This window comes from Octopus bimaculoides, chromosome 8 (assembly GCF_046866305.1).
Source record: "Octopus bimaculoides isolate indiv1 chromosome 8, ASM4686630v1, whole genome shotgun sequence".
Taxonomy (NCBI): domain Eukaryota; kingdom Metazoa; phylum Mollusca; class Cephalopoda; order Octopoda; family Octopodidae; genus Octopus; species Octopus bimaculoides.
In genome coordinates, this window is record NC_142935.1 from 783,096 (window position 1) to 803,114 (window position 20,019).

At 40.5% G+C, this 20,019-nt stretch overlaps 2 protein-coding genes across 2 annotated transcripts in view; one reads left to right on the forward strand and one right to left on the reverse strand.

The window, feature by feature from the left end:
• The window catches only part of LOC149134287 (uncharacterized), a 227,343-nt gene extending 211,537 nt beyond the window's left edge, over positions 1-15,806 (forward strand). Inside the window, exon 4 of the mRNA XM_089355974.1 lies at positions 15,558-15,806. Within this exon, the coding sequence (XP_089212100.1) occupies positions 15,558-15,650 (93 nt within the window). The 3' untranslated portion in view covers positions 15,651-15,806. The remainder of the gene's footprint in view (positions 1-15,557) is intronic.
• Positions 1-20,019, reverse strand: part of LOC149134280 (uncharacterized) — an 880,637-nt gene that overhangs the window by 768,164 nt on the left and 92,454 nt on the right. The window lies entirely within an intron of this gene.

Consider the following 20,019-nt stretch of genomic DNA (forward strand, 5'->3'; position numbering starts at 1 on the left):
GACTTTGTGCTGATAGAAGTAAATGAGAAAGAGTTATTATATATTATTATTATTCATAATTTACATTTGTTTTCTTATGGTAATCATAAATATAATAAAAAATAGCACAAATAAATAAATAGTTGATATACTGGAAATTCTTTCTTTCGGATATGTAGAGGCATATTTATATAATAAATATTGATCTACGTCATAATTGTTTTTTTTATCTGTTTTAATTTTGTTTTTTTATGTATTTGAATTCTCAATGCAAATACTCTTAAACATACGGCTTTCGAACCAATATTTTGTGATTTAGCATTCCTTGAACATAGAATTTCATGTGTCTTTTTGAAATATTGTACTCAAGTGGCTTATGTACAGAGATATGTATTGTTTATCAATCAAATATTGTATATAAGTCAAAACAAATTGTTGGCTTTGTCTTTTTCAAAAATTTTAATATTATAATGTAAATAAATTGTTAGATTGTCAATTGTATTTTTCTATTTAATTTATTATTTGTAATTTATACTCCTATGTCTGTGGTATTCAACTGCTGTACCTGTGAACTGGATGTTTTACACTCCATATAATTTTTTTTTCTTTTGTTACATTATATATATATATATACACACACACACACGTAAAAAGAACCCTTCATGTGTCGTTGATGCCAGTGTTGCCTGACTGTTTCCATGCCAGTGGCAAGGAAAAAGCATTCTAGCGTGGTCGTTGCCAGTGCCGCCTGACTGGCTCCTGTGCCAGTGAAATATAAAAAGCACCCACTACACTCTCATAGTGGTTCATGTTAGAAAGGGCATCCAGCCGTAGAAACCTTGCCAGATCAGATTGGAGCCTGGTGCAGCCTCCTGGCTTGCCAGCCCTCAGTCAAACCATCCAACCGACTCAGTGAGAACAAAGTCTGGCTGACCAGCTAGAACCTTGGCCAGAGGGAAAAATGAAGTTTACTGGCAGCAACTGTGAGACAACGTCCCACAACCCTACGAGCTCTAATTCTCTTCTCTTACAACATCATTCTATCTCTCTCTGTAGTTACTACTAAACATTGAAATAGGACACAAACACAAACTTTACTTCGCATGCTTTTGGTTCTTTCAGAACCTGTCCGTCGAGGCAAGGTATTGTAACATAATGGTAAACAAACACGTCTTTAAAACTTCAAGCATTGTTCATCTTTCAAATCCTACAACTTGCCAGTATAACAACAAATTTTTATCGTCAAAACCGCTGACTCTGACATTTCATAATATTGTGTCCCTAATCCAACCTTACCCTTTACGACTGGTAACTACACAAATTATTATCGTTATATATATATATATATATATACACGCACACACATACACCTTACAAACTGATTGGCGGCAAGAAGGGCATCCAACTGTAGAATCAAACCACAAATGAACCCATTAGCTTGCTTACCAACCACACGGTTCCAGGTTCATTCCCTCTGCGTGGCACCTTGGGCAAGTGTCTTCTACTATAGCCTCGGGCCCACCAAAGCTTTGTGAGTGGATTTGGTAGATGGAAACTAAAAGAAGCCCGTCGTATATATATATATATATATATATATATATATATATATATATATATATAATCATCATCATCATCATCATCGTTTAACGTCCGCTTTCCATGCTAGCATGGGTTGGACTATTTGACTGAGGACTAGTGAAACCGGATGGCAACACCAGGCTCCAATCTAATTTGGCAGAGTTTCTACAGCTGGATGCCCTTCCTAACGCCAACCACTCAGAGAGTGTAGTGGGTGCTTTTACATGTCACCCGCACGAAGGCCAGTCAGGCGGTACTGGCAACGGTCACACTCAAAATGGTGCATCTTATGCGCCACCCGCACAAGAGCCAGTCCAGGGGCACTGGCAACGATCTTACTTGGCTTGCCGGGTCTTCTCACGCACAGCACATTTCCAAAGGTCTCGGTCAGTAGTCATCGCCTCGGTGAGGCCCAATGGACGAAGGTCTTGCCTCACCACCTCAGCCCAGGTCTTCCTGGGCCTACCTCTTCCACGGGTTCCCTCAACTGTTAGGGTGTGGCACTTTTTCACGCAGCTATCCTCATCCATTCGCACCACATGTCCATACCAGCGCAATCGTCTCTCTTGCACACTACAACTGATGCTTCTTATATTCAGCTTTTCTCTCAAGATACTTACACTCTGACGGGTATGCACACTGACATTACACATCCAACGGAGAATACTGGCTTCATTCCTTGCGAGCTTACACATGTCCTCAGCAGTCACAGCCCATGTTTCACTGCCATGTAGCATGGTTGTTCATACACATGCGTCATACAGTCTGCCTTTTACTCTGAGTGAGAGTCCCTTTGTCGCCAGCAGAGGTAAGAACTCTCTAAACTTTGCCCAGGCTATTCTTATTCTAGCAGCTACACTTTCAGCGCACCCACCCCCACTACTAACTTGGTCACCCAGATAGCGGAAGCTATTGACTATCTCTAGTTTTTCTCCCTGGAATGAGATAGAAGTTGTTTCCTGTTTGTTTACAGTGTTTATTGCACCTGAACATCTGCCACATACAAAAACTAACTTCCTAGTTAACCTGCCTTTGATATTGCTGCACCTTTTATGTGTCCATAGCTTGCACCGGGTACGTCTTATAGAGTTACAACCTACTCCTTTTCTACATACTGAGCAGGGCCATCTACCTGAAGGGGTTTGTATTTTATCTACCTTCCTACTTATTAGGATTTTGGTTTTAGCTAGGTTGACTCTAAGGCCCTTCGATACTAGTCCTTGCTTCTACACCTGAAACTTCTCCTCTAGTTCTGATAGTGACTGCGCAATTAGTGCAAGGTCATCAGCATAGAGGAGCTCCCAGGGGCAACCTGTCTTGAATTCCTCTGTGATCGCCTGGAGGACTATGATAAATAGGAGGGGGCTGAGGACGGAACCTTGGTGGACCCCTACCTCTACCCGGAATTCATTACTGTACTCATTTCCAACCCTCACCTTACTGGCAGCATCTCTGTACATGGCTCGCACAGCTCTCACTAACTATTCTTCTATCCCAAGTTTCCTCATTGACCACCAGATAAGGGATCGGGGGACCCTTTCAAAGGCTTTCTCCATGTCAACGAAAGCCAGGTACAGAGGTTTATCCTTGTCTAGGTATTTCTCCTGCAGCTGTCTTACTAGAAATATGGCATCAGTGGTGCTTTTACCTGGCACGAACCCAAACTGCATCTCATCTAATTTGACTCTCTACCTAATTAGTTGGGCTATGACCCGCTCCATAACTTTCATGACCTGATCTAACAGCTTGATGCCTCTGTAATTATTTGTATCTAAAGTGTCACCTTTACCTTTGTAGCAGTTGACTATGGTGCTGCTACACCAGTCATTGGGTATGACTCCTTCATGTATCACCTGGTTCGTAATACGGGTGACTAGGCTGTAGCCAACACTGCCAGATATTTTGAGCATCTCTACAGTGATTCCTGATGGGCCGGGGGCTTTCCCTGTCCTCATACTCTTAATTGCTTTATCTACCCTGGTACTATCAACTCGAATAGCTGGTCCCTCTGTTGGGTCGACATACGGCAGGCTCTCTTTCTCCCATTCATTCTCTTTATTAAGCAGTCTATCGTAGTAGCATCTCCAGACCTCTTTCTTTGCAGCCTCATTTAGTGCAAGATCTCTCTCTGTAGTTACTACTAAACAATGAAAGAGGACACAAACACAAACTTTACTTCGCATGCTTTTGGATCTTTCAGAACCTGTCCGTCGAGGCAAGGTATTGTAACATAATGGTAAACAAACATTTCCTTAAAACTTCAAGCATTGTTCATCTTTCACATCCTACAACTTGCCAGTATAACAACAAATTTTTATTGTCAAAACCACTGACTCTGACATTTCATAATATTGTGTCCCTAATCAAACCTTACCCTTTACGACTGGTAACTACACAAATTATTATCATTACATATATATATATATATATATATATATTTATATATATATATATACACGCACACACATACACCTTACAAACTGATTGGCGGCAAGAAGGGCATCCAACTGTAGAGTCAAACCACAAGTGAACCCATTAGCTTGCTTACCAACCACACGGTTCCGGGTTCATTCCCTCTGCGTGGCACCTTGGGCAAGTGTCTTCTACTATAGCCTCGAGCCCACCAAAGCCTTGTGAGTGGATTTGGTAGACAGAAACTGAAAGAAGCTCGTCGTATATATATATATATATATATATATATATATATATATATGTGTGTGTGTGTGTGTGTGTGTGTGTGTGTGTGTGTGTGAAACAGGTAAAAGAGAGTAAAGATTATCTATATATATAAAAATGAGAATGTGTGTCTGTCTGTCTGTCTGTCTGTCTGTCTGTCTGTGTGAATCCCTAAAACTCGAGAACTACACAACCAATTCCATTCAAATTTTACACATGCCTTACTTAGGGTTCCAGTTGTGTTTTAGTCAAAAAAAATTATTAACTTGTTGCAGAGTTCGAGCACACGGCAACATAATATCTCCTCCACTATTACGTGTCAAAAGTGAAACAAAAACACTCATGTCAAATACTTTCACTTTAAAAATGAAACTATTCCACTAACTGAAACAATCACATTTCGATACTGTAGTGACAGATACTTTCACAGAGAGAGAAAGAGAGAAAGAGAGAGAGAGAGAGAAAGAGAGAGAGAGAGAGAGAGAGAGATGTATATGTATACATATATATGTATATGTACACCATTTCGATACTGTAATGACAGATACTTTCAGAGAGAGAGAAAGAGAGAGAGAGAGATGTATATGTATACATATAGATGTACACGTATATGTATATATATGTGTAGATGTATATATATATATATATAGATGTACATGTATATGTATACATATGTGTAGATGTATATATATATATATATAGATGTACATGTAATATGTACACATATATACATATATACATGCATACAGATATCTATACATATATACACCCATCACACACACATACACATGCACACACATGCACACAAACACACACATTAGTTATTTGTTTTCTTATCCAAAACTACGCCAAAAGTACTGAATGGATCTTTATGAAATTTGGAAATTATATTCTTTGCATATATTTTTGATGTTGATGAAATTTTAACCCGAACATAACAGATGAGCATTATTTAGAAAATGATGTCACACGTTATCGAGGCTACCATTCTTTCTGGATTTGCAAAAGGGGATGACGTCTTTATTCCAAGAATTCCTCCATCAGGAGCAGACATTCCTTTTACATTCAGAAGACTACAATTCCCCCTTCGTGTGACTTTTGCCATGTCCATAAACAAATATCAGGGCCAAACACTGTCTGTAGCTGGTCTTCTCTTGGAAGAGCCCTGCTTCTCACATGGACAACTGTATGTTGGCTGCTCAAGAGTGGGCAGCAACAAAAAACCTATTTGTATATGCTCCACAAGGGAAAACAAGGAACATAGTTTACAATGAGGTGTTATAATCACAACAGCAAGAAAGTATGTACATGATCACCTTCTTTAACGAAACTTCATTGACTTTCATATATTTATATTGATATACATATATATACGTGTGTTTGGGTGCGTGTGTGTATATACATCTCTATATATAAAGATGATGCGTAGTCTAGACGGCGTTTTTAGATTTCATTATTCTCTTTAACCCGGGCAACGCCGGGTATTTCTGCTAGTGTGTATATATATATATATGTATATCTGCTTATCTGTCTGTCAGTCCATCCCCCTATCTATCTGTCTGACTGTCCGTCAGTACACCCATCTGTCTGTCTATCTGTCGGCTGTTTGTTACGTTGACTTCCGTAAGCTGAAGTCATTTTTCTCTGTTAAAAAGCTGCCCAACAACTTTTGCCTGGCCTCAAGCGAGGCTTTCACCCTTTAAAGGGTGAATTTTCGAATTTAAAACATTTCATAAAAATGTTTTTCATCTGTCTAGAAAAATGGACAGCCTTTCTAAGACTGCCAAGTGTTTCGGTCTTTAAATTAAAATTGGGATTTCCACCATTGCCGCCGATGAGGCAGACTTCAAATAACACTCAACACATTGAGACACTGTCACACTCACCCTTTTGAATAAGGACAATACACATACTGATACAAGTGGGAAGGGGAGGCAGAAACAACGAAGACACTGATGCACTCACGCACGCACGCACGCACATTTGAACAACAATACGCATACTGATACAAGTGGGAAGGGGAGGCAGAAACAACGAAGACACTAATGAAACAACGAGCAGCAGGGCAACCCCGACTATCACTTCTCCTCTCACCACTACTCTCACTTCCGTCCTGAAAACTGCCATCACCGAACAACAAACAACGTCACGGACAAACTAAATGATTTTGCTTCTGTTTTAAAGCAAAAGAAATATTTAAAGTCCTTCTCAAAGGAAGAACTTCTACAATGTAAACAATTATTACATAAAGAAGACAGAACCATTAAACTGAACACCTCACACAGCATTTTGTAAGACATCCCCACCCCAAAAAACCCCCATTATTTACAAAACCCTGAACATAAAAAATAAGATATTAGAAGGGGCCACTTAAGAAACAGTTGGGAAATGTGTACAGGTCATAATGAGCATTCAAAACATATATTGCAAGAGTGTAAAGATTTGCCTGGATCGAGGTTACATTTGATACGGAAGAACGGGCAAAGGGACACTCGACAAAAAGTGTTTGGATTGCAGGGGATTTCTAAGGATTCCCACTTACCTTGGTTATCGGGTGACAACGGTAAAAATTAAAAGAAGAATGGCAAATGGCCATGGAGGGGGGGGGAGAAGAAAAAGGGGAAAGAAAAGAGACATAAAATCAAACAAAGCAGGGAGGGTTCACCGCTCAGAAGAGCAAAACTCCCACACAAAATAAAAAAGATTGACAGCAACACTACAAACACACGAATACCAAATGGCCCTACGAAAGTTGATAGCAATAAACACAAACAATTCAGACCTAATGTAATACACCAACAGAAGTGAATGTGAAAACAAACAATCACCCATGCACAACACAAAAAAACCTCCTTCACGTGACACAAAACATACTGAAATCTCTCTACCTTGATGCAGGAGGAAGATTTCAAAAGTAATTAACAGGAAAAAAAAATGGACAAAAAACATTCTGAGAAATGATTTTGAAGAGGGGAACAACCAACCTTCAAACAGTGACTTTCTCTCTCTCTCTCTCTCTCTCTCTCTCTCTCTCTCTCATTCTTTTCCTTTTGTTTGTAAAACACAACTTTCGATAGGAACATGCTTAGAATAGGTTGTATAAATGTGCGTGGCTTGGGGTCCCCATGGAAACAAGGCTGTCTGTTAAATGAGATCGAGTCACAGAATAGACATATAGCCATCAGTGAGACCAGACTCCACAACCCACGGTCTCCCCAACACATGTTCAGCAGACAATTTGACGTTTGTTTTTCTCCGTGTCTGCCAAGAATGGGAGGAGGTGGTACCATGGTGCTTTTAGGAAGAGTCTGGACCTCAAAGTAAGAGCAATATTCCTAGACCCGGAGGGTAGGCTGGTCGTTTTGGATGTCAATGGTAGTAATGGGTGTGCTTTTCGACCGATAACAATTTATGCACCGTCCTTAACAGGTCAGCTGGATTTCTTTCGACGTCTAGAGGTTTTCCTGGGAACGTCTCGACTTTTACTTTCAGTGGGGGATTGGAACGCTACCTTGGACATGCAACTAGACTACGTGGGTAGAGATAGAAATAGAAGGGGATGTAAATGCTTCAAAGACCCACTCAGACATTTCCAACTGTCTGATAGGTACCGACTGGACCACTTGAATGCACTAAAGTGGACATGGACCAATCGCATCGGGCCATCCTGATCATAGTTAGATAGTGTTCTACAGGACAGTGGATAGGGATAGTGTAGGTTGTCCACAGTTTCATATAGTCAGCTACACAGGTCATAAATTTGTGACTTGTATGTTTGACTTAGATAAGAGTCATAGGCAGGGTCCCAGTTACTGGAAACTTGATGCGTTATTCACGGCGTGCCAGGCTTACAGAGACCGGATTAGCACACTAGTTAAGAGGGCGTTGACGGGCACCAGCATCAACAATAGATGGTGGTATGCCCTAAAGAAAGCAATTAAAATAGACTCGGTTAGGTATAAAAAGGCTCTGGTGATAGATCGAAATAGAATAGAGGGAGACCTAGTTAAGAAATTAGAAGAGGCACATACATGTGGCATCATGTCCAATGTGTTGGCAGTGAGGTTGGCCCATGACCAACATTTCAACGCCAAACACGAAGGATATGTTGTCAGAGCTAGGATGAGTGCTCTGGGAAACGAAGGAGTTGGAGCCACCTGAGAGGTCCAAGTGGCAGAGGCACAACAAGGCAACAAAGCCACCATTCGGTCTCTGACAGATGAACAGGGGCGCGAATTACTCGAGCCCGAAAGGATGTGTGAGGCCTTTCAACAGTAATTTGCCCGACTGTACGGGACAACTGGTGGGTCAGAATGCAGGGTGGACTTTAGTGCCTACCTGCATGGCTTGGAGTGTATGTGGTGCAATGACAGGCTGGGCTTGGACGGTCTGCCTTACGAGCCTTATTGTCATATTCCAGACTTGTTTGGAGGCATTTTGGCTGCAGTCTACTGTCACTGGCATCAAAATGGGAGTATCCGCAGTTTTGTGAGGTGGGGAGCGGTGGTAGCGTTAAAGAAAGATCCAAACAAGGAGATTGTTATAGATCATTTTCAGCCCATCACTCTGCTCAACGCAGATTTGAAAATTTTGGCCACGGTGCTAGCCGAGAGGTTGGAGCTTATCGTTGAGACGCAAACATGCGCTGTGCCGGACAGGAGTATCCATGACAACTTCCATCTGATGCGTTACATCATAGACAGGGTAGTTAAGGAATCGTGCATGGTTGGGGGCACCGATCAGTTTGAATCAATCGAAAGCTTTCGATAAGGTTGACCATCGTTACTTAGAAGCTGTCCTTAGGGCACTGGTTTCGGTTCCTTGCCTGAGGTCACCGTGGTCTTTTTCGCAGACTCCTCTTTCCACAGATAAACTTAATTTGTTTTACCTTTTTACTCCACTTTATTTTGCTGTTTACACGCCCCAAACTTTTTAAATCGTTTTTGTTTCCTTTCTTTCTTTCGAATAGAAAAGTTCTACATTGTATTTTCCCCTCTGTATACGGCCCTGTGTAGCTAATAAAGAAATCTATCTGTCTGTCTAACGGTCTACGTTCTGTCTGTCTATCTACACACACACACACACACACACACACCTATCTATGAAGGGTTACGTAAGTTACTCAAGAGTTTCGTAATTCAGACTCGTCAAACTTTGACGAAATCCATTCACGGAACTCTCGCACTTTCCCTCATTTATTTAACTTAACAACTAAATCTTAAATAGATTTTACTCAAATTTACTGCTCCCCGCCTCTTCTTTTATATATATATATAAATTTGTGGGCTTCTATGAAGCACATACACGCTATATATATGTATGTGTGTATATATATATAAATATAAACAGGCATATATACAAGGGCCGGGAACAGGGGGTGCAGCGGGTGCACCCACACCCCCTAGAGTTTTCAGGGGTTGCAAGATCAAAATTTGCATCCCCTACAAAATCTTACCAGTTGCAGAAAAAAAGTGTTTAAAATCTATCGGTATAAAATGCTTAAGTTCGATCTCGTTTCAAAACAAAGAAAAAAATAAACATATAAATAAATAAAAGTAATGAAGCTGGCATAAAATTCCCTAGGGAGTTTAGAACCACTAACTTCTGAACTGAAGGCAAATAGCGTCAAAATACCAAAACTTAATTGACAATAACAACAGTAGCAGCAACAATAACAACAACAAAACCAGCATGTATGGTTAATTTTGAATATATAGCATTACTTGAATTCTTGAAGACAGCTCCCACCTAGTTTCTGTCTGTCAATACTTCTCTCCATCTTTTAGTACCACTCCCAAGTTCTTTGTAATTGGTGTTGCTAAAGACTTAAAACACGGTTGACTGGATTCGACCGTTTGACCCCAGTCTAAAAATAAAACCCCTTCAAAATTCTTTCAATACAAAACGACCATTTAATACTCCATACCATTATTTGCTTGACCACTGCCTGGGTAAGTGCCTTTTTTTTCAACACCAACCTGATTCACCTTTTCATTAAATCTTTACTTTCCTTTTGTCTTTATTCCTCTCTATCTGCTTGAGTTCCTTAGGAAATAGTTTCCTTTTTGCGTTACTACTAACAAATCGTATCTTAAAGACGTAGTTTAGGCAGAATACCTTATATATTGACAACTTTCATTTTTTATCTTGCCTTAATTCTGTCATATTATTAACCAAAAGTCTTCCTGCCTATATATAAAATAGTATCTGCGTCATATCTGTTTCCAATACTGTCCTGCTTTTTCGTTTTATATAGAAAACGTTGATTTAATTAGTTTGATAAGTGCCTCTGCACGAAACTCTCGAACCTTCAGTCACTATGTAACTTTCTCCGATGAATAAATCTATACTTATTGAGACTGACTCAACATAAATTCTATTTTTCATGTTTGATGAGAACCCAATAATGTTCGGAAATCGATTACAGTTGTTCATCTTTTTTTTCAATCTACGGAGAAATGGCTAAATTTGCCCTCTTTATAAATATACGATATATATATAAATCTAAATAGACCTCGATAATCGGCTCGGGAATCTCCCCAATGACTTTACAAAGGTCACTTGGGGCCCCAATTCGCCGTGAAACCATTTGGAAGCTGGTATCGTTACGAGGTCTATTTATATTTACCCACTTCTCTACTTGGAGAGTAAGCCCTCCTCCGGTTATATGGTTTTACCGTATATTATCACATATGTATATATATATATATATATATATATCTATATATATGTATATATGTGTGTGTGGAGAGAGAGAGAGAGAGAGAGAGAGAGAGAGAGAGAGAGAGACGTAGGTAGGTACATATGTAAGCACACAAACACGCACGCATATATATACGAATGTATGTATTTGTGTGTCTGTATGTCACCCCACCATCGCCGTATAACTAATGTTGATGCGATTATGCCCCTGTAACTTGTCGGTTCGAAAAAAGAGGCGTATAGGCTACTTTTGTATTATGGTGTGCGTGTTGTTATTTAACCCAGGGTCAAACCTGACTGAGCAGGCTCGTGCTCAAAGTCACTCTGGCCGTGACCATCCCATCCTATTCCTACGTCTCTGCTTGAAGTAGTTGTGTGGGATTTTAATCGAGATTTGGTTACTACTTCTAGCAGTTCGAGCCAAAACGTATAGGCCAGTTGTTGTTGTTTAATCCCAGGTCAGTCCTGATCCGGGCAGCTCTACAATCAAAGATGTTCCAGCAATGACCATCTCTTCTGTTATTCAGACAGAGTGTATCTAGGACTACATTGTGTAATGTATAGTATAGTGTTCAGTCTTAATAGCTACAGTTGTAGTTAGTTCCGTCTTGGTTCAACTTGCGCTTGGTAGCCTCTTCGTTTACACCCTTTAAATCCCACTTCAACTCAACAAAACTCTGTTACACACACACACACACACATACATGCAGAGCCACCTTTGAAAGTGTCAGTCTTTAATGGATTATGTTCGTCCACCACTGTTTGGCCTTCATTGCTGCACATTCTCTGTGTGTTTTGTGGATAAAGTTTCCTTTCGATCTCAGCAGAACTTTTTGCCAGACACTTTGTTCACGTCGATTGAAGCAATGACAAATAAAGGGTCTTCAATGTACCTGAAAATTGAAGGAAAAGATGATGGATAATGAAACGAATAATGCATGGCAAATTGAATGCAATTTAATAAATGATAATATACGTGTGTTTAATTGTAATCGTCTAAGCCCTCTAACCACTAAGCTACACACCTGCACTTGTACGTATCTCCTGGTAGTTTTGTCTCTTGCATGTGAGATATCTCTGTGGGTTTAAGTGGAGCGGGGTCAGTTGTCTGATGTTCCATGGGGTTTGCTGCTAAGAAATGAGATAGGGTTTGGCAGTCGGTTATTTTGGAACCAGTTTTCTTGGTGATTTATCCAGGGTTGAAATAGTTGCCTGGCAATGTCTGGGGGACAACGGATTAGATGTCGGTTGATTATCCTGTTATGTTGTTATTTTATAGGTGTGTGGCTCCTGGTTAGGAGATTCAGCTCATAATCGTAAGGGTGTGGGTTTGGTTCCCACACTTTACTTCAGCTCACTCAGCTGGCAGAAATGAGTCATACCTGTAATTCAGTGGACCAGCTTATCATGTTCTGTGTTCTGTGTTGGATTTCCCTGAGAACTACATCTATCGTATGCATGTCAGTCGCATCTTGTCTTCTACTATAGTCTCAGGTTAAGCAAATCCTTGTGAGTGGATTTGGTAGAAAGAAACTGGAAGAAGCCCATCACATATATGTGTGTCTTTGTGTTTGTCCCCCCACCATTCCTTGACAGCCAATGCTGGTGTGTTTGTGTCCCTGTAACCTAGTGGTTCAACAAAAGAGAGCGATAGAATAAGTTCTGAGGTTGATTTCTTCGACTAACACCCTTTAAGGCGATGCTCCAGCATGACTACAGTCAAATGGCTGAAGCATATAGAAAACAGTAAAAAATGTCTGTGGTGCACTTAGCCACTTGCTTGTTAATTTCACGAGCAGGCTGTTCCAGTGATCGGAACAATCCTAATTGACCAACAGCATTTTTAGATGGTGTTGGACCACTCAACACTTTGGTTTGCCCTCATTCTGCGCTGTGGTTCTGTCTTCAAGTAGTTGTGAAGTGTTTTGTTTGCCAGATGGGAATGTGGTTGAACACCATCCTCTTTTCTGATGTTGTGAGGATGCTGAAGGATTAAGGGGGGAGTGTGGTGGCTGTTGTTGTTGGTGTTGTTTAACCTCAGGTTAGTCCAGATTGAGCAAAATCCATGATCAAAAGTATCACAGCCATGACCATCCTGTCATTAACAAATCCAGAACCACATGACGCAGCATATCCTGAGTCTAGCCACCATGTAGTGGTCTCCCTCATTGGCTCATACATACATACATACATATATATATAGATAAGAGAGTAGGGTGTGATTTGAGGGAGATTTGGCTGCTATTTCTAGCAGGTCCAGCTACCATGTAGAGGTCTCCCTCATTGACTCATACATACATATATACATAGGTAAGAGTGTAGGGTGTGATTTGAGGGAGATTTGGCTGCTATTTCTAGCAGGTCCAGCTACCATGTAGAGGCCTCTCTCATTGGCTCATACTTACATATATACATAGATAAGAGAGTAGGGTGTGATTTTGAGGGAGATTTGGTTGCTATTTCTAGCAGGTCCAGCTACCATGTAGAGGTCTCCCTCATTGGCTCATACATACATATATACATAGATAAGAGAGTAGGGTGTGATTTTGAGGGAGATTTGGTTGCTATTTCTAGCAGGTCTAGCTATCATGTAGAGGCCTCCCTTATTGGCTCATACATACATATATACATAGATAAGAGAGTAGGGTGTGATTTTGAGGGAGATTTGGTTGCTATTTCTAGCAGGTCTAGCTACCATGTAGAGGCCTCCTTCATTGGCTCATACATCATCATCATCATCACCATCGTTTAACGTCCGCTTTCCATGCTAGCATGGGTTGGACGATTTGACTGAGGACTGGTAAAACCGGATGGCAACACCAGGCTCCAATCTAATTTGGCAGAGTTTCTACAGCTGGATGCCCTTCCTAACGCCAACCACTCAGAGAGTGTAGTGGGTGCTTTTACGTGTCACCTGCACGAAGGCCAGTCAGGCGGTTCTGGCAATGGCCACGCTCAAAATGGTGTCTTTTATGTGCCACCCGTACAAGAGCCAGTCCAGGGGCACTGGCAACGATCTCGCTCGAAAATCCTATGAAGGCCAGTCAGGCGGTACTGGCAACGGCCACGCTCAAAATGGTGTCTTTTATGTGCCACCCGCACAACAGCCAGTCTAGGGGCACTGGCAGCGATCTCACTTGGCTTGCCGGGTCTTCTCACGCACAGCACATTTCCAAAGGTCTCGGTCAGTAGTCATCGCCTCGGTAAGGCCCAATGTTCGAAGGTCTTGCCTCACCACCTCAGCCCAGGTCTTCCTGGGCCTACCTCTTCCACGGGTTCCCTCAACTGTTAGGGTGTGGTACTTTTTCACGCAGCTATCCTCATCCATTCTCACCACATGTCCATACCAGCGCAATCGTCTCTCTTGCACACCACAACTAATGCTTCTTATGTTCAGCTTTTCTCTCAAGATACTTACACCCTGACGGGTATGCACACTGACATTACACATCCAGCGGAGCATACTGGCTTCATTCCTTGCGAGCTTACGCATGTCCTCAGCAGTTACAGCCCATGTTTCACTGCCATGTAGCATGGCTGTTCAATGAATTTTCAAAATTCTAGTCGTTCTATTGACGGGATTTTGTCAAAAGAAAGTGAGCTAAAAGTAAAAAAGAAACAATTCCTCTTTCCATCAGGAAAGGAACCTTTGGAGAAAACTCCAAGCTGCCATTATATGGAATTTTTTTATTTTATTTAGTGTTTAATTTTATTTTTCATTTTCGAATTAACTGTCACGATATCTGCAAGAATAAATTGCATTGATATAAGAACTGCCGTTCAGTGGCACCAGTTCTGTAGAGATGTTTGTTTGGCAAAAAACTGGTGCCGGACAAAACTCCAATTGCTGGTCCGGACCATAGAGTGGAGTTCCATGAAAGTTTGTTCTTCAAAAAGAAGAACAATGGACGACGAATGTGTCGCAAAACTTGGGTTGTTGGATGTTATGACACCACAACCAGAAAAAGGATTTCTTCAACGTCTACCCGATAGGAGTGCAGAGATGTTGGAGAATGTTATCAGACAAAACGTTCTTGCAGAAAATTTATGACTGACAATTTGGCAAGCTATTGGAATCTGCATATACTCGGTTCCATTCACCAGACGGTAAATCGTTCCCCAAATTTCTTAGATCGGTCATCGGGGTATGTAAAAATCAGCGGAGGTAAATATTATGGGAGATTATTTTTGTTGGTTTTATTTTGAAATGAAAACATTTTATCAAGGTACGATTCAAGAAGATTGGATCCAGGGCGCGCATCCGCGCATGCGAGACGTGACTAGTCGATCCTACGACTACCTAGCGCGTGTGCGCGTCACGCACAAAACATGTATGAGGGTGTTTGCGTTTTGTTTACAATGTGTTTTATTTACTTTGTTCAAAGTAAACCAAAACAAACCGTCCTGCATGTTTTGTGCATACATGCATTGGCAATAGATTGTTATTGTAGGGTCGACTAGTCACGACTCGCGTGCGCGTGCGCAATAGCAGGTGTGTGCGCATATTAATGGCGGTGAATTCGAATGTGTGAAAAAAAGGTAAATTTCAACATTTCTCTCGTTCAACACCCGACAAAGCATAAACCACAAAATTCACCTTTATTCTGTAATTCTATCTCCAGAAAATCGAAAAATACAAGTTATTCGCTGAAAAATTCTGCGCCAGAAATTGCAAAAGAAGAAAAAACCATTTCACAGCTGATGTCTTCTGCTGAATTGCAGACATTTTCGAACAAGGTAAGGCAAAGAGATTTCCTTTTAATTGGCTTTCGCTTGTTTCAATAAAGACAAAACAAAACACTAACATGCTTTTGCTTTTGTTCAGACTTCGTTACTACTAATTTTTATAATTTCAGCATTCGTTTATTATTGTTTTCAAACGTATTTCTGCCAAATGTCATTTATAAAACATGTTTAAAGAAAAAGGGTGCGGATGCAGTCACGCCCCTCACCTTCGAAAATGTGTTTTTTAGTGAAAGGTTTCTAAGGAAACGTGTCTGTTTATTATTACATGTGTGTTTATATAGATGTCTGTAGGTATATAAAGTGTGTATTTGTCTTTCTATAGCTCGAGAGAGAGAGAGAGAGAGAGAGAGAGAAAAAGTTGTAATGGAATTGAAGGCTTGTAATGGCTGTGGAGTATCTCTATGTCAGTTCGTCGTACTTTATATTGTCTGATATCGTCTTTAAATCACATTTCACCTTCCAACACTTATAACCCCTCTTGAATCTCAATATTTCGTCGTTTTTTTGGCTTTCGGACACCTCAGTGTTTGTCCATCCATCGACATGCACAAATCTTGCAGTTCTCCATTTTGTTCTCTTCTGGATCCCTTCCTGGTCTACGCCTTTCAAACACGCGCGAAACAATTTCCAGTGGGAGGGGGGGGAGCCTGTTGAGCCTTGTGTTTTTTTGCATTTGTTTTTTTTTCACTTGCTTTGTATCGGAGGGGAATGGGTGGAGGGGGGTGTCTGCGAAGGTGGGGTGGGCGGGGTGGGGTGGGACGGGGTGTATGGCTTGGGGTTCTAATTCAATCTGTCCTTTCTTCCTCTTCCTTCAGCTACCATCCACTGTTCTTTGTTTCTCTTTTCTTCCTGTTGCACCTTCTCCGGCCCCTTTCTAACTTCTTCCTGACTTCTCTGCTTCTGCAGAGGCCTTTTTTAGCCACATTTAAAGCAACCAGGGGTTCTGCCCTCCACCCCCACCCCCACTCTCAACACTACGTCTCCAATGGTCACCGTTTCCACCATATTTTCAGTGGTTCTGCCAATACCCAATATGATCAGGTCCAATGTTTGCTCTTTCCATACAGAATTTTCTGTTTTCGTGGCCTGCAGGACGGCTATTTCTTCTTTACTTCTGAGAAGAACAGCCGCCACAACCCAAGCCACATCTGTTTCTGGTGGGATTCTCTCCACCCTAATCCTGGAAGTCCTTCTTCCAAGATATGTAGGTTACTGTGGTTACAGCATATTCTTTTGCCTTTCCTGCCTTCTTGAACCACAATTGTTCCAAATCTGCTTCCTCTGCCTCAACGTTTTCAATTTTCCTTTCTTCCACTGAGTACACCTTATATATTTACCGTTTTCTTACCCATATTTTCCAATACTTTCTGGAGTAGGGACAACTTAGCATCACCACCGATCCTACGTGCCATCTTCTCATATTTCTCCATGTTTGTCAGGTCCACCTCCTTTTTTGTGACTTCTGTCACTTCAGCAAATCTTTCTTCTTCCTTAAACACTTGTCCATTCTATCAACTGCTCATACGAGCCACTCCTCCGAAGAGGACAATTCGGACCCCCTAAGGTCTGAATAGAACATGTTCCTTACTGTTGGCATTGCTGATCCTGCTTAAGGCGGAGAGAAAGCACAAGACAGTCGACCCCTCCTCACACAATCAACAAATACACCAACACTATGTAAAAGCGTGAGAGGAAATGGGAAAGAAGAAAGAGAGCGAATGTCTTAATTCTCCTGCTTAAATAGTCTTGCCGATGAGAGTCTTGCTGTTGTATTAGATTGATAGATAGAGAGATATTGATATATGTAAATATATATGTGTGTATATATTTAAGTGCAAGATCTCAGGATCAAGGTGTAGGAAGTGAGTAAGCTTCAAGCAGTCCATAGTAGAAAGTATAAAAAGCAACTTTGAAGAACATTAGTGGTTTATTGTCAAAGAAGATTGTAAATGTTTTCGAAAATTAGGGAACAGAGGAGATAAAATCACCAGCAGAACCTCAGAAATAGTAATTAGCCTAACGAGGGGTACTCCACTAGCTACTGATAAGGGTGAATACACCTTAGTTAAATGAAGGTTACATTGTTGTCAAAATATCTCAAGAGAATAAGGTTCTGCTAGCTGGGAGACATATGTTACTGGGATTTTCACCTGTTCCAATCCCTAAATTTGCATGTGTCTGTAGTTATATGTGTGTTTGTGCATGTGTGTGTGTGTGTGTGTGTGTGTGTGTGTGTACATGTATGTAGAAGAGAAGAGATGAGAAAGGAATAAACGATCATCTTCTGAACTTTCTAGGATGATTGCTCCTTCCTTTGTCATTCCTTTTCTTATTACTGCTCCCTACTTGACTAATGTGTCATTCTGGTGTATATTCAGTTTCACACCAGGTTATTTGGATCTCAATGCCTTAGCAATATATTCTTTTACTTGTTTCAATCATTTTGATTGTGGCCACGCTGGAGCACCACCATTTAGTCAAAGAAATCGACCCCGGGACTTATTCTTTGCAAGCCTAGTACTTCTGTTGGTCTCTTTTAATGTATTTTAATTATCATGTGCTTTTCAAGAGGCTTTTATAATTGAAGATTTCAACTTCACAATTCAGTCTTAATTCACTGTGAGATACATGTTTCAAGGTTGTATTAATGTCCAACAGAAGTGTACCCCAACACCGTAACTTTGTTTCCTCATAGCTGCATGCAACAAACATGAATATTTGAAGATAAAATTATTTACAAATGGAGTAGATTACAATTGTATCTGGATTTGTTGTGAAAAAAAGTTTTGAAGGAGGGTGAAAAGAGGAGTTTCAGATAAATCACCCATGGGTTGTGAATAAAAATAGGGAAACAGAATACTTTGAGAGAAAAACCCCACCCTTTTTTTTTTTTAAAGCTAATTTCAATAAGGCAAACCCCCATCTGTGTCATAAACAGATTCACTGTAGACACAATAAACATATGGTCCTGTGATATTGGACTGGGGTGGAACAGTTCTCCACTATCTACTTGAAGCTCTTCTATAGGCACTGTACTAAAAATAGCAACCCTTTATATTCTTAAGGTAGTGATATACAAAAAAGAAAACTTAATAAATTTATCATACAGACAGAGACATGGCTGTGTGGGAAAGAAACTAATTTTGTAATCTCATGGCTTCAAGTTCAGTCCCACTGCATAGCACCTTGGGAAAGCGTGTGTATATATATACATATATATATTGATTGAAGTGTACAGTATTATAGTACTATGTATCCATTGTGGCCATCCTTACCAGTCGGTTTTGCACTTGGGGCTTAATAGGTTGTTAGATAACAGTCCAATTATGTAACCCTGCACTCTTCAGAGCAGCTCTACTGTCTGTTTTGTATGGTTTCTATGACTGAATGCCCTTCCTAACTAATGCCAGCCACTTTACAGAGTGAACTGAGTTCCTTTTTATGTGGTGCCCATGCACATATGTTAGTACATTACAATATTAGAGAAGTATTTCAGTTGATTTCACCAATCAGGCTCCCACACAACAGCAGAAAATCCCAATCCTGGTGCTTGTTAGAAGAAGGGCTTGTGCAAACAAAGAAGATTGTGCTGAAATGGATTTGTTGTATATATATAATATATATACATGGGTTGCATGGAGGCAAAGTGACTGAGTCCCTTTCAAGTGTTGGGCCTCATGGAGGCAATGACTGAGAAGACCCATCAAGCTGAGCAAAACCGCAGTTGTGGCAGATACTGGTACAGTACAAATCGGCATGTAAGGGCATCCAGCTATAGAAAACCATGCCAAATCAGAGAGGAGCCTGGTGCAGCCTTCCAGTGTGCCAACCCAGTCAAACCATCCAACCCATACCAGCATGGACAATGGATGCTAAATGATGATGATGATGACACACACACAATAAATACATATGTGTGTATACATATATATACATATATATATATATATATATATATACATACATATAATTATATATATATATTTCGTTTTTTTGGATTTGGTTCCCAAGACTTATTTTATGTCATTTCGTGTGTTGAAGCATCTTCTGTTGTGTCTGGGGAGAGTCATTTTCTTATTGTGCCTTCAAATTTAACACTCACCGGTAACATTTCCACTTATTTCTTATTTTAATTTTCCTAAAACTTTCGTTGCGTCTTGCAAACTTATCAATAGTCTTGACTCTGTCCGTTATTTATGCATGTGTGTGTCTCAGTGTGTGTGTATGTATGCATTCATGTGTGTGTATGTATGTCTGTGTGTGTGTGCATATGTATATATGTATGTATGGGTGTGTATGCATACATGTATGCATGTATGTATTCTGCATATTCCTGTG